At 37.4% G+C, this 13,820-nt stretch overlaps 1 protein-coding gene across 4 annotated transcripts in view; it reads right to left on the bottom strand.

Moving 5' to 3' along the window:
• Window positions 1-991: 991 nt before the first annotated feature.
• Window positions 992-13,820, bottom strand: part of asgr1c.1 (asialoglycoprotein receptor 1c, tandem duplicate 1) — an 83,365-nt gene continuing 70,536 nt past the window's right edge. The window contains exons 1-14 of one of the 4 annotated variants that reach the window (XM_079871831.1): window positions 10,811-10,844; window positions 10,370-10,510; window positions 9,375-9,461; window positions 9,040-9,210; window positions 7,953-8,048; window positions 7,736-7,843; window positions 5,045-5,143; window positions 4,771-4,851; window positions 4,583-4,681; window positions 4,342-4,434; window positions 4,052-4,111; window positions 3,467-3,618; window positions 3,276-3,385; window positions 992-1,791 (exon numbers count right to left, since the gene is read on the bottom strand). In XM_079871831.1, the coding sequence (XP_079727957.1) occupies window positions 1,650-1,791; window positions 3,276-3,385; window positions 3,467-3,618; window positions 4,052-4,111; window positions 4,342-4,434; window positions 4,583-4,681; window positions 4,771-4,851; window positions 5,045-5,143; window positions 7,736-7,843; window positions 7,953-8,048; window positions 9,040-9,210; window positions 9,375-9,461; window positions 10,370-10,454 (1,383 nt within the window). In that variant the 5' untranslated portion in view covers window positions 10,455-10,510; window positions 10,811-10,844 and the 3' untranslated portion in view covers window positions 992-1,649. Of the gene's footprint in view, window positions 1,792-3,275; window positions 3,386-3,466; window positions 3,619-4,051; window positions 4,112-4,341; window positions 4,435-4,582; window positions 4,682-4,770; window positions 4,852-5,044; window positions 5,144-7,735; window positions 7,844-7,952; window positions 8,049-9,039; window positions 9,211-9,374; window positions 9,462-10,369; window positions 10,573-10,810; window positions 10,845-13,820 lie in introns of those variants that run through there. The other 3 variants (XM_079871832.1, XM_079871833.1, XM_079871830.1) reach the window with 3 other exon arrangements.

Below are 13,820 nucleotides of genomic sequence, written 5' to 3'. Positions count from 1 at the left end.
AAAAGCCTTTGTAAAGTAAATATTTCACTTAGAAGCCAAGACAACATTTCAAGTTTAAGTACTAAAATTAATAATTTATATATAATTTATAAATAAATGAATACTGTTTAAAGCATCTAAACTGAAACTGAATTTCTGATTAAACAGAGATAAAAAATAAGAAAAAAATTAACCTGAAAAAAATACAGCAAAAATGAATAACACAAACTAAAATTAAAACGGAGGAAAAATATATAAAAAAATATGAATAAATACTATATGTATATAGTGATGATATAACACACTTTCCCACAAAGAATTTATCAGAAACTGGTGGCATTAATGTCCATAAATAGTCATTTTGATGGCACCTGTTGTAGGGTCCTAGTATGAGTTCAACAATGCGGAAAATGCTGACGTAAAATTCTGGTTGTGAGAAAATCTTTTCAATGAAAATCTCGAATGAAGATTGCAGAACTCCAGCTTACTTGTCTGTGTTTTCAGTTCACCCACGCTTCTTCAGAAGTGTAGAAAGCGCGCGCGTATGGTTGCCAGATACTATTGAAAAGACCAGGTAGAAAATGTGCTCTTTTAACTGAAAAGCTCCGACTGGGGTTTAAATTATTGAAATCTGGCAACCGTAAGCATGAACGCTCGTAAAAACAGTCTGTAATGTGTTGTTTTCTCCTTTATTCGACAAAAATAAGTGATTTTGGTCAAGTTGTGTGACTCTGTAAACGTCTTAATTCTTTCTGAAAGCTGTGGGGAATTTTCCTTTTTACCATTTAAATAGCACTTCTAATAAAATCATTAAGCTGAGTGAGCAAAAAATCTGCATTTGTGCTGAGCTTGGACTTTCAAACATGTAAAAATATACTGAATTAGGGAAGCAAGAGTAATTCATATGTAAAACTTGATCTGTAACTGTTTCTAAGGATAATTTAATAAGAGTTGTACAATGTACAAATGAACAGAACCAATATGATTGTAATGAGGGGTCGGAAGCATGTGGATCCATTTGCAGATTATCTTTAATAATCAAGATCAGGGTCAAACAGGCAGTGTTCAAACAACAGTGTCAGGAATATCAGAGGCAGAGCAGAAACAGAAATGATACCAGGCAGGCAGCAAAGCAGTCGAAGTTCCAGAGAGCAAGATCACATAGGCAGGCGGCAGAGAATCAACAGTAGTCTAACAGTCCAAGATCATTAACAGAAGGGTCACAGAATATCAAGATAAACGCTTAGAAATGTCAGCCAGGGCAAACAAGACCAAAAAGAACCATAGAAATTATTTGTTTTTTAATGACTAAATTGTTTTTATGAATTAAACAGACATTATTTTTGATTATTAAAATTGAATTAAACCATTAATATGTAATACAGAAATCTTAAAACAGAAAACACAGAATGTGGTAAAAAATTAAAAAACGTATTTCATAGGGCCCTAAACATGTAATTTTTTTGTAAAACTTAATAAATTGTTGTTAAATGATTTTAATTAATTAGACATGCTTTTTGATTACCAAATTTTAACTTAACCATTAAAATGAAATCCAGAAATATTTTAACGGGTAAAAAATGGAATCCAGAAAAATTCAAACAGAACAAACAGAATTGGATGAAAAAATTCCATCGGTCCCTACACCACAGCTCTTTTCAGATTCAGAATTACACTCTGCAAATGAATCTCATTTTGGTGGAGCAGTGGTTGTCATTCAGTTTCCCAGTATATGTAAACTGCCCACAATCCTCTCCTTCCTCTCCCAGACCGTGTTCTTTCCAGTCATCCGGCTGCCCGGGATTCCAGCGTCTGTGAATAATGACAACCAACAAATGTCACACCATTGCATCTGCATATATAATAACTTTCTGGCATCCCTTTGATCTAAAGTTCATTTTTTATATGCATTTAATCCCAACACCACTACCAACAACAAATATTTAAACAGGTGGAATTTTTGTTTAATGCAAGATGCATTTATTTGACAAGCAAAAGCTTGAAGTACATTATCTTGAAGTATAGCTGCTTCCTTTCCTTTCCTACTCATGATTACAATTAGCAATAACTGGAAAACGTAAGAGTAGAGTAGCCATTTCTGACTTGAATTTGTGAGGCTTCCGTGTCTGGTTTTACCTTTACAAACACGGTCTGTTATGCTGCTTGATATTGCAAACTGGTATTTGTTATCACATTATTTGAATTATCATAATCATAAACACATTGGTTTCTAGTTCAAATAGTTGTGCCATGTATTGCACTTTGTCATTCTTTTTTTGTAGAACATATGACCAAACATGTCAGGGGTATAGAAAAAGAAAAAGAAAATACAGAAAAATATGGTATAAGTTCTTCTTTATAGATATTGTTTCCAAATACATTATAAATTGTTAATAAATATGTATATATGCATTTCTTTCAAACCACTTGACTTTATGAATAAAACGAGCAAATATAATAGTTAAATATATATATATATATATATATATATATATATATATATTTATCCCCATTCAATTAGAATCACCAAAACATCACATCAGCATCTACCAGATTAAAGGGGCTATATGTAAGAATTTCATGTATTTTTTTGCAATTATTGATGCAAACATCTTTACATCGCTATGATCAGATCCCTTCTGAACTGCTTTTTTCTCATTTCTGTTGTGTGTTTATTTTGTTATTGAGAGGAAAGAGCAGCACATATTCATCTAAACGTGGACGGCATCGGGATGTTCCTTAACAGTAAATCACTGCAAAGGTATTTCCAAATTTTGACTTCACTTACACTTTTGAGCAAAAAATTAAAAAGAACTTCACCATGAGAATATTGGAATCACATTCAGTCTCTTGTGCGTTATGTGAGTTTTAATTTTCTCAATTAAAAAAAAGAGTAAGAGTAAATAATGTTCAGTTTCTTGCACAGACTGATCGTTTCGCTTCATGAGACCTCAATGAATCGTCAGGAGCCACAGATATTATTATTATTATTATTATTTATTTATTTTACTCTTAAAGTGATGTAAGCCATTGACTTGCATTGTATGAATCACCAAGGACCACAGTTTCAGCGAAAATAAATCTTCACAGAAAATCTCATATACGCCATGGAAAATAAAGTGGACATTAGATCATTTAGGGATAAACATGTAAAAGTAAATGTCACATTGAGGCCAAAATTTGGTACTAAACCTCTAAAAGGTATATGTATATGATTCAAATGTAAATTTAAATGCATGCTATTTAAGTGCATGCTTGCTAAGAAATCAAATTGAAAAATGCATGAATCAGCTCACTCTTTGTTCATAGTGTAAGGAGTGTCATCCGCCCATCTCCACTGGCCTGTGTTCTGATCCGTTAGACCGACCCAGTAGGACGTGGGTTTGGTACGTTTGTGAAAAAATGCCTATAGGAGGAAGATAAAAACTGATAAAAAAAAAAAGTGAAATCAAAATGCTGTTATGTGAATGCCATGAACATTACACACCCACTCCTCATTGTCCTCTTCTATTTTGAGGAGTAACGCGCCCTGTGCTTTGCAGTAATCTCGTGCCTCAGTCCAGTTGAGTTCATTATTGGAGAACAAAAAACAGCTGCTTTTGTACAATATCCAGCCAGATTTACAGGTTACAGGGACTTCTGCGTGAGAGAGAGAGAAGAGATGCAAAATAAGAGCAGATTTAAAAAGTCAGTTCACACGGATATGAATGACGGTCATTAAAAACTCACACTCATGCAATTCCAAACGCTTAAGACTTCGTTCATCTTCAGAACACTAATGAAGATCTTTTTAATGAAATCTGAGAGATTTCTTTCCCGCCATAACGGGATAACGACACAGTCCCGTTTAGCAGCTGTGCCGGGAGCAGCAGCTCATTTGCATTTAAAGGGACAGACACAAAAACGGTGAGTTTTTGCTCACCCTCAAAAAGTGACAACTTTAACATATAAAAATATCTGTGGGGTATTTTGAGCTAAAACTTCACATACACACTCTGGGGACATCAGAGACTTATTTTACATCTTGTGAAAAGGGCATTATACCACCCCTTTAAGAGTGTGGATGCAGTACCTGCTGTTTTGTTTCCCATGTTAGATTTCAGCTCCTTCAGAGCGTTCATGACTCTCTCCTCTAGAACAGAATAAAACACATCAGACCTTGTTAGACTTTCTGCAGTCAGTGTCCTGTGAATTTAATTTCAATCCAATTATTTCCAATGTAAAGAATAATGTCAGTATCAGCATGCAGGTCCATGAAACCAACAATTATGATAATATTTCTGAAATCATGCTTGAAATACATTCAATGGAGTACAATAATGGAATAACTGCATTATTGAGTATTGTGAATGTATAACTGACCAGAGATCTGTTGTTTAGAGGACAGAGATGCGACAGATGAAGTGAGATCTGACACTGAACTCTTCAGGATACTCAATGAGTTCGCCAGAGACTCTTTAACACGAGATGAAATACATAAATATGATATATCAGCAAGATTACTATGTAGTTTCAGTAATGTTTGATGTTTGAGACTGGCTTGAATTATATTATGCAAGCCTATAACTTCATACAAACTTCTTTTTTTATGTTTCTGACTCACCGAAGTCACGTTGTTTGTTCTGTTGATCAGACTGTATGGAGGACTTCAAACTGTCCAGCGATCGTTCTGTTTCTGTCTGTTTCTGGTCCTGCGTTTTAACTGGGAGAAAAAAGTTGCAGTTAGTAGAATTCTCTTCCTCGATACACAGATAATAAGAAATATGCAAGATTATTAAATTATTTCAACACCTGCATCATTCAGTTTGGATGTCAACGTTGATACTGCAGAATTCAAACTGTCAGTCAAACTCTTCATATCCTGCTGCCGCACTGTGGAGAAGAAGTAGATGTTGCATTTATATGTTGAATATAGTAGACTTACGTAATGGTAGCATGACTTGTTGACTTACAGCTAAATACTTTTGTTTTGGTGTCCTTTTGGGGTTTCAGCCCACTCCATAATTCACCCTGTTTGTAGTGTAATGGAGTGCCGTATTGCACATGTAATGTAGTGTCTACTTACTGGTGTCTGATAGTTGAGATTGAGAAGAAAGCGATGTGACAGATGAAGTGAGATTTGACACTGAACTCTTCAGGACACTCATTGAACTCGACAGAGACTCTTAAACATGAGACAAAAGCCATAAATACAATATACTGGATCAGCAAGATCACTGAGTGCATAGAAATAATGGCTTTGTGAATGAGAAAATATAAAAATACATAATCAACATCTGCTCATATCAGTTTTTTCTTAGACAAGAACTTAGCATACTATGGAAGCTTGTTTCCGCCACAGAATAAAACATTTTAAAAGATAATTGCGACTTTATTTCTCGCAATTGCGAGTTTATATCTCACAATTCCAGAGGTGGAAAGTAACGAATTACATTTACTCGCGTGACGTAATTGAGTAGGTTTTTTTTTTGTGTACTTCTACTTTTTTTTAAAGTAGTTTTAAAAATCTGTAATTTTACTTTTACTTAAGTAGGCCTACATTTTGTCTTTGAAGTATTGTACTTTATTACATTTTAAATCATCTCCGTTACGGAGTAAAAAAAATAAAAAAAAATAATGATAATACAAGGGGGGAAAACTCGCGCTCCGTAACTACTGCATTGATTGAGGGGTGGGAGAACAAACACTCAAAAATTTGATAATTAGAATATAGAATTTACATAATGCAGATTTAACATAAAACACGCAAACTGATGTATGGATGAATAAATCAAAAGTAGATCTACGCAATAAATCCATTCATGGTCTGTAAATACAAAAGCGCAAAAAAGACTGCTATATAAATATATAATCTGCTTGTTCTGTATGGAAGCATATGGGTAGCAATATTCAATTTGAAATGTAATATGCAAAATGACAATGCAATATGTAAAATGGCAATGCATTTCTGTATTTAAATTTACATTTTCCATTACATTTCTACATGTTTGGTGCAAAATGAAAATGAAAATTTAATTATATAATTTGCATTTGCCATTTCATACACTAGTTTTAATATGTAAATTGAGTACATATTTTAACGCTTTATAAGTTGCAAAATTAAAATGTATTACAGAAATGATTAGATATGTTTAACATGTTCAAGCAAAAACTGTAGCAAAATGATAATTTAAATGTTATTTTTTTAATTGCATTTACACACACAGTTGCGATTGTATTTTCATTAAATGTCCTGCAATGAAGCAAAATAGCAAAATTCAATGTGCAAATTGAAAATGCACTTGCGATTGTTGCACTTGCGACACTTGCGATTGTATTTTCATTAAATGTCCCGCAATGAATATAGCAAAATTCAGTGTGCAAATTGAAAATGCATTCACGCAGGCGAAGCACTGCTACTTGGGCGGAGTGATTTGCTCGCAGCACCCTGTATATTCTCCTTCTGAGAATATAGTTCCCAGTATGTATACGGTTAGAAGATGGCTGTGTCTCATGTGACCTTATTTGTACACGCTGTGACAATACAAATCACAACATGTAAATAGAAAAATGTTGGCGTTATTTTGTCACTTATTGGGAGCAGTATGCTAGCTGGAGCCGTTTACCTCCAGTCTTTGTGCTAAGCTAGGCTAACGGTGGGTGCGTCAGACAGAATTACAGCACGCACGGAGATGAGAAGGGTGTGTATGGACTTATCTAACTCTGGGGGATACGGTGAATAAGCTAAAGTGCCAAAAAGTCGGCGTGTTCCTTTAAAACTAGTGTATGAAATGGCAAATGCAAATTATATAATTTAATTTTAATTTTAATTTAGCTCCAAACGTATCTTGTTTTATCTCCTGTTATTCTCAAAATAATAATAATAATAATAATAATAATATTTATTTAAACATTATTTACGGAATATATATTTTTTTCCATGGTTTAATTTAGTAAATCTGTTTTGCAGCACTTCCCCCCCCCCCAAAAAAAATAAAATGATAAAATTAAATTAGAAATTTGATTACCACCGTTTTTGATAATATTTGTATTAAATCATAAAAAGAAACATTGATTTTCTGAATAAAATACATTTCATAAGACTCTATTATTCTTAAACATTTTAATACATTATTAATGTTAAAAATAAGTTGTCTTCTAATTCATTATCAATTATTGAATTTAGTTGATTAGACATGTTTTATTGAAATTTTTAATTATGTTTGTTATAATAAAAGCATTTGTTCAACAAAAAAAACTGTTTTCCTTAATTTAACTGTCATTTTAACTGATGATAATAATAATAATATTAAACATAATTTAATAATACCGCTCATTTAATAATTGATTAATACGTAAACCGTGATGTTTTCTGAGACGTTATCATACTGTGAAAATCTCATATGGTTACAACCCTGCACAGAAGAGTCCTCTACCCCACCCCCGCTGTTAAAAAACTAACTCAGTAACTTTTACTCTGAGTACATTTTAGATAAGCTACTTTTTACTTTTACTCTGAGTAGATTTTTAGACCGTTAATTGTACTTGTACTTACTTGTACTTGTACTGAATATATTCAGTGTTAATGTCTCCAGTAAGAAAACATACTGAGATTTGAGTGTGGCCCAAAGTATCATAACCAGATACAGTTTATGTTATAGGAGATATTTTAAAAGGGAGCATAACAAGATAATTATATGTTCACTGTAAGGTCTTATTAATTCATGAAATAACTTTAATAAATTTAAAATTTATATTAATATTGCCTCTGTCTTACCAAAGTCACGTTGCTTGTTTTGTAGATCAGACTGTAGAGAAGTAACAGCGGTTTTTAAATAGTCTAATATTTTTTGTGTTTCAGTCTGTTTCTGCACTTGGTTGTCAACTGTGAAAGGAAAAAAATATATATGATTGATAAACAATCAAGAATATGAGAGTTTGCTCTTAAAAGTATTTCTTATGGTTGTCTCCTTTAAATGATCAGATTTGCAGACCTGCATCATTCAGTTTGGATGTCAGCGCTGACACAGCAAGACTCAAACTGTTCATCAAACTCTTCACTTCAGCGTGTGACAGACCTTGCTGGCGCTCTGTGAAAAAGAGGTAAAACAAGTCCTGCTATTACAGTCAGAAATACACAGTTGTGTCCTGGTAGAAAAAACAAATCGATATATTTAGATGATCATATCCATGTTGTCAGTAACCGATGTTGTAGTTCACAGAATGAAGATGATGAAGATCAATGCTAACTTTCATTAATAAACATGATGATAATAATATATAGATGAAGGCACAGAGAATGATCACATAAACTACTCACACTACAGACAAGAACCAACAATGAACTGAATGAGACGGACTATAAACACAGGGAAACTTAATGACAGACAGCTGAACATAATCAGTAACCAACGAGACGAACTGGGAGGTAATTGAGGGGCTGTTTACACGACACCGTTTTCTACTAAAAAAGTGAAACTTTTTATGCGTTTTGGCCGTTCGTTTACACGACAACGGTGTTTTGGGTTCCTGAAAACGAAAACTTTTGAAAATGGGTTTCAAAGTGGAAGTTTTTGAAAACGGTCTCTGTGTAAACAACAAAAACATTACACTGAAAATGATTACCATCTAATGGCCTGGCAGCAGAATAGAGAGTCATTTTCACGGATCAGTGTGAATGGGGATCGTTTCGACAATGGTGTCGTCTCAGAAAACTCAAAGGACTTCTCTGGTTTAAGCATATTGTTGTTGTGTATACGTAGGCCTACCCTAAATTTCCGAAATTTTCATGCGTGTTTTTTCGTATTTGTCATTCGGTGGCTCTGAATTGTCAAAAAACCTCTCAAAATGCTTGCTACGGATGCGAAAAAACGCAGAAAATCAAACCTGGTGTGAATTTTTTTATGATGGACAAAAGTTAAGGACGAGCATTTCGAAATCTGTGTGCAAGGATCTTAAGACTAAACTGAACTGAATCACATGAAACAAACACAGAAATGAAACTAACACAAAACACAACATTATCCTGACACGTGTTGGTTTGGAGGATTTAAATTTACTAATAAAAAATTTAAATCTCACCCAGCTTTTGTTGGTTTTCCTCTTGTTTGGATGTTATTGAACTCAATGAAGAGGCAAGATTGGTCATCAAGGTCTCAATATTCTTTTCTTGAGATTTGACTGAAGTTTGATTGAAACTATGAATGTTCATCCAACTCTCCAGCACTGAGAATGTTCTTTGATGATGAAAAACTGTGAACAAAAAAGTTTTTTTTTGTTGTAATCAGCATAATGCAAAGGCTGTTAACATGCATACCACTATTATGTTTTTTTTGTTTTTTTTTTGCATTACTCACTTTTTAAAATGCAAATATTTTACATCGCAACACTTTCAAAGTATGATGTTAACCACTCACTGATGACAGAAGTCATGATGATGAAAATAATCATGCAGACTGTTCCTACAAGCACAAAGATGCCAGTTTTTCTGCTACATGGACGACCTGCAGAAAACAACATCACACCATGAGAAATCACATTTTACTTTCTTTTATTTCTTTAAAGCAATTCAGCCAACTTGAATCTCAATCTCCTGGGGTGGGCTTTATGTAAATTTGAGGTTTTGTGATGTCACTAACACGTGAAGAAGCTGATTGTAGTCTCTACCAGCCGTTTGTTGTAGTCCTTAAAAAGCAATTTCTTTAAAAGCAAATATCTTCCTTTGCTTTGAACTTTGAACGTTGTAACTTTGCAGATGTTGTTTATGCTCAAACAGCAACATTACACACTAACTAAAGTTAGAGAAGTGAAATCATAATCAACCACCCCTTTAAGTCTGATGAGTCTGGTTCCTCAAGGATTCTTTCTCATCTATCTATTTTAAGAAGTTTTGTACAGATAAATAATAAGTCAATGCTTTTGCGTTCTCTTGCAAATGTTTTGCACTCCCCTGAGAAACTTTGACTTTCACTTGCAAACCTTTAGTTCTTTAGAGTTTCTCGGGGGAACGCAAACGTTTTTGTGAAGGAATGCAAAGGTTTTGTGAGCAAACGCAACGTTTTTCGGGGGAATGCGAAAGCATTCAAATATTTTTTCCCTCACATCTCATGTTTTTTCAATCACCTTGTCCCATTAGCGGCTCCGTATCTTTGTTCAAAATGTTCACAGTAGTCATTAACAAACATAATCCACAATGTTTAGATTATGAATAATGAATCAAATGCTTTAATCATTCTCAAGGTTCATTTCTTTGTTACGCATCATATAATGTATAAAATAAATGAAAGTGATTATAAAGTGTTACCAGGCATTGAAGGTATTGTACAACTAACTAAAACTCTTTCTCTCATATACAACACAAAGACATTTTTCTGTATCAAATACAATTTAGTATCATAGCAAAATGTCATACCTTTGCTAAATGTCGTCTTCCGTTCATATTCCATGTCCATTTTCATGATTTCTTCAGAATTATCCATTTTCTGATAGACCATCATAACTTTTGCAGTTACTTGCTTTCTAGAGAGAATCCAAATCACATTCAAAAGAGCTCCTGCAATGACAGTAAACAGGGCTGTTCTGTATAATAACACAACACTTTATGTTCCTCTTTCCAAAAAATCTTGACTTATTATTCTGCAGAAACAGAATAAAAAAGACACAACTTCCTTACTTGAGTGATAGTACAGATACTACTGGTCAAATATTACTCCGTTACAAGTAAAAGTTTTAAAGACCGATTTTTACTCAAGTAAAAGTACAGAAGTAGCCTACTCGTTTTAAAAAGTACTTTAGTATTAAAAGTAAATGTCAATGGTTTGGTTTATTATTGTTGCATTAAAACTTACAGTACCTTATGCCTGTGAAGCAATCTAGTGAATACACCTGTAACGATAACCAGCTGGAGTGCCCTCGAGAGCCGCCAGAGGGCACTCCACACCTGACTCTCATGTTCACTCACAGACTACATCTCCCATCATTCTCTGCCTGGACTCATCAGCACTCATTATCACATTCACCTGTATCTCATCTTCTTGTTTAGTTCACCCCATATAAGCCTGGTTCACCCCATCACTCACTGCGAAGTTTTGTATGTTGTTGCACTGCATTCCTGAGCATTTTCCCTGGTTTCTTGTCTCTTGGTTTTTGAATTTCTTGCCTCTTGGTTTTTGAATTTCTTGCCTGTTCCGTGGATTACTCTTTTGCCTCTGACTAGTGATGGCCAAATGAAGCGTTTCGAAGCATTATTGCTTTCTGATACAATTGAAGTCCAGCTCAGAGCCCTCTTCGCCGCTGGTCCTGTCCAGCCCAGAGCCCTCTTCGCCACTGGTCCTGTCCAGCTCAGAGCCCTCTTCATCGCTGGTCCTGTCCAGCTCAGAGCCCTCTTCGCCACTGGTCCTGTCCAGCTCAGAGCCCTCTTCATCGCTGGTCCTGTCCAGCCCAGAGCCCTCTTCGCCACTGGTCCTGTCCAGCTCAGAGCCCTCTTCATCGCTGGTCCTGTCCAGCTCAGAGCCCTCTTCGCCGCTGGTCCTGTCCAGCTCAGAGCCCTCTTCATCGCTGGTCCTGTCCAGCTCAGAGCCCTCTTCATCGCTGGTCCTGTCCAGCTCAAAGCCCTCTTCATCGCTGGTCCTAACCAGCTCAGAGTCCTCTTCGCCGCTGGTCCTACCCAGCTCAAAGCCCTCGCTGACGCTGGTTCCGTCAAGCTCAGAGCGCGCTGATCCTGATCCAGAGACTGAGCTTCACGTCACTTCTGCCGATCCAGAGACTGAGCTTCACGTCACGTCAGCTGATCCAGAGACTGAGCTTCACGTCACGTCCGCCCATCAAGAGTCTCGTCCCGCCGAGACTGAATCTGATCCTGATACTGAGCCTGAATCTGTTCCTCTTCCTCTTTCTGCGCCTGTGTCTTCGGACAAGATGGCCGACTCCACGCCTGTGTCTTCGGACAAGATGGCCGACTCCACGCCTGTGTCTTCGGACAAGATGGCCACCGCCGAGCCAGTGTCTCAGGACAAGATGGTCTCCGCCGAGCCAGTGTCTCAGGACAAGATGGCCTCCACCGATCCAGTGTCTGTTCAAGTCACGTCTGCCGAGCCAGTTTCTCCGGACAAGATGGCCGCCGCCGTGCCAGTGTCTCCGGACAAGATGGCCGCTGCCGATCCAAAGTCTGTTCAAGTCACGTATGCCGAACCAGTGTCTCCGGACAAGAAGGCCGCCGCCAAGCCAGTGTCTCCAGACAAGATGGCCGCCACAGAGCCAGTGTCTCTGGACAAAATGGCCGCTGCCACGTCGACTGAGCCCTCAGCAGAGATAGCCGCCGACGCGCCTGAACCTGAGCCCTCAACAGAGATGGCCGCTGTCTGTTCCTGAGCCGGTGTCTGTTCCTGTCCCTGAGCCGGTGTCTGTGCCTGTCCCTGAGCCGGTGTCTGTGCCTGTCCCTGAGCCGGTGTCTGTGCCTGTCCCTGAGCCGGTGTCTGTTCCTGTCCCTGAGCCGGTGTCTGTTCCTGTCCCTGAGCCGGTGTCTGTTCCTGTCCCTGAGCCGGTGTCTGTTCCTGTCCTTGAGCCGGTGTCTGTTCCTGTTCCTGAGCCGGTGTCTGTTCCTGTGCCATGGTCGCCGCCCTGGCCGCCTGAAGGGTCGTCTCCGCCCTGGCCACCTGAAGGGTCGTCTCCGCCCTGGTCGCCTGCACAGCCTGCTCCGCCCTGGTCGCCTGCACAGCCTGATCCGCCCTGGTCGCCTGCACAGCCTGATCCGCCCTGGTCGCGATGTAACGATAACCAGCTGGAGTGCCCTCGAGAGCCGCCAGAGGGCACTCCACACCTGACTCTCATTTTCACTCACAGACTACATCTCCCATCATTCTCTGCCTGGACTCATCAGCACTCATTATCACATTCACCTGTATCTCATCTTCTTGTTTAGTTCACCCCATATAAGCCTGGTTCACCCCATCACTCACTGTGAAGTTTTGTATGTTGTTGCACTGCATTCCTGAGCATTTTCCCTGGTTTCTTGTCTCTTGGTTTTTGGATTTCTTGCCTGTTCCGTGGATTACTCTTTTGCCTCTGACCCCTGCCTGTTTTGTTTGTTTGTTTGTTTGGACGGCCTACCTGTGTTTTGACCTTTTGCCTGTTTATTGGATTACGTGTCTGGATTGCCCCTTCATTAAAGCTGCATTTGGATCTCTACCTTCGTGTCTCCGAGCAGTCCGTAACAACACCTACCAGTTAATGGTATCTGTGGGATTAAGAGCATTCAGAATGTTATAAATCCTATAGAAATTAAACAGTAGCCAACAGCGACACCAAGGTCATGGGTTTAATTCCCAGGGAAAGCAAGAACTGATAAAAAATGTCTGTCTTGAATGCAATGTGGATAAAAGCATTGGTCAAATGCATAAATGTAAATGTGATGCGCAATATGATCAGAAAGTATTTAACAAAACACTTCAATCACGCCTGCATCCAATCAGTTGTTGTAAAATCTTAAAATTTTATTAGTAGTTTTACAATGAATCATTACCTTAATAAATAACACATTATCCTCCTCTTCCACAGACAGGGTTTAAGTCTGATGAGTCTGGCTCATCTATCTATTTTCAGAAGTTTTTACTCCTTGCCATAGTCGACCTTTGTATGGATTATTGAAAAATAATAGGTCGATGCTTTTGCGTTCTCTCGCAAATGTTTTGCACTCGAGAAACTTTGCGTTCGCTTGTAAACCTTTAGAGATCTTTTGAGTTTCTCGGGAACGCAAACGCATTAAAATATTTTTTCCCCTCCCATCTCATATTTGTTCAATCGCCATGTCCCTTTTTAGGGTATCCGTTTCTTTGTTCAAAATGTTCAAAGTAGTCATTAACGAA

This window comes from Squalius cephalus (assembly GCF_949319135.1).
Source record: "Squalius cephalus genome assembly, chromosome: 5".
Lineage (NCBI taxonomy): Eukaryota > Metazoa > Chordata > Actinopteri > Cypriniformes > Leuciscidae > Squalius > Squalius cephalus.
The sequence above is the reverse complement of the archived record's forward strand: the minus strand, read 5'-3'. Positions and strand labels throughout refer to the sequence as shown.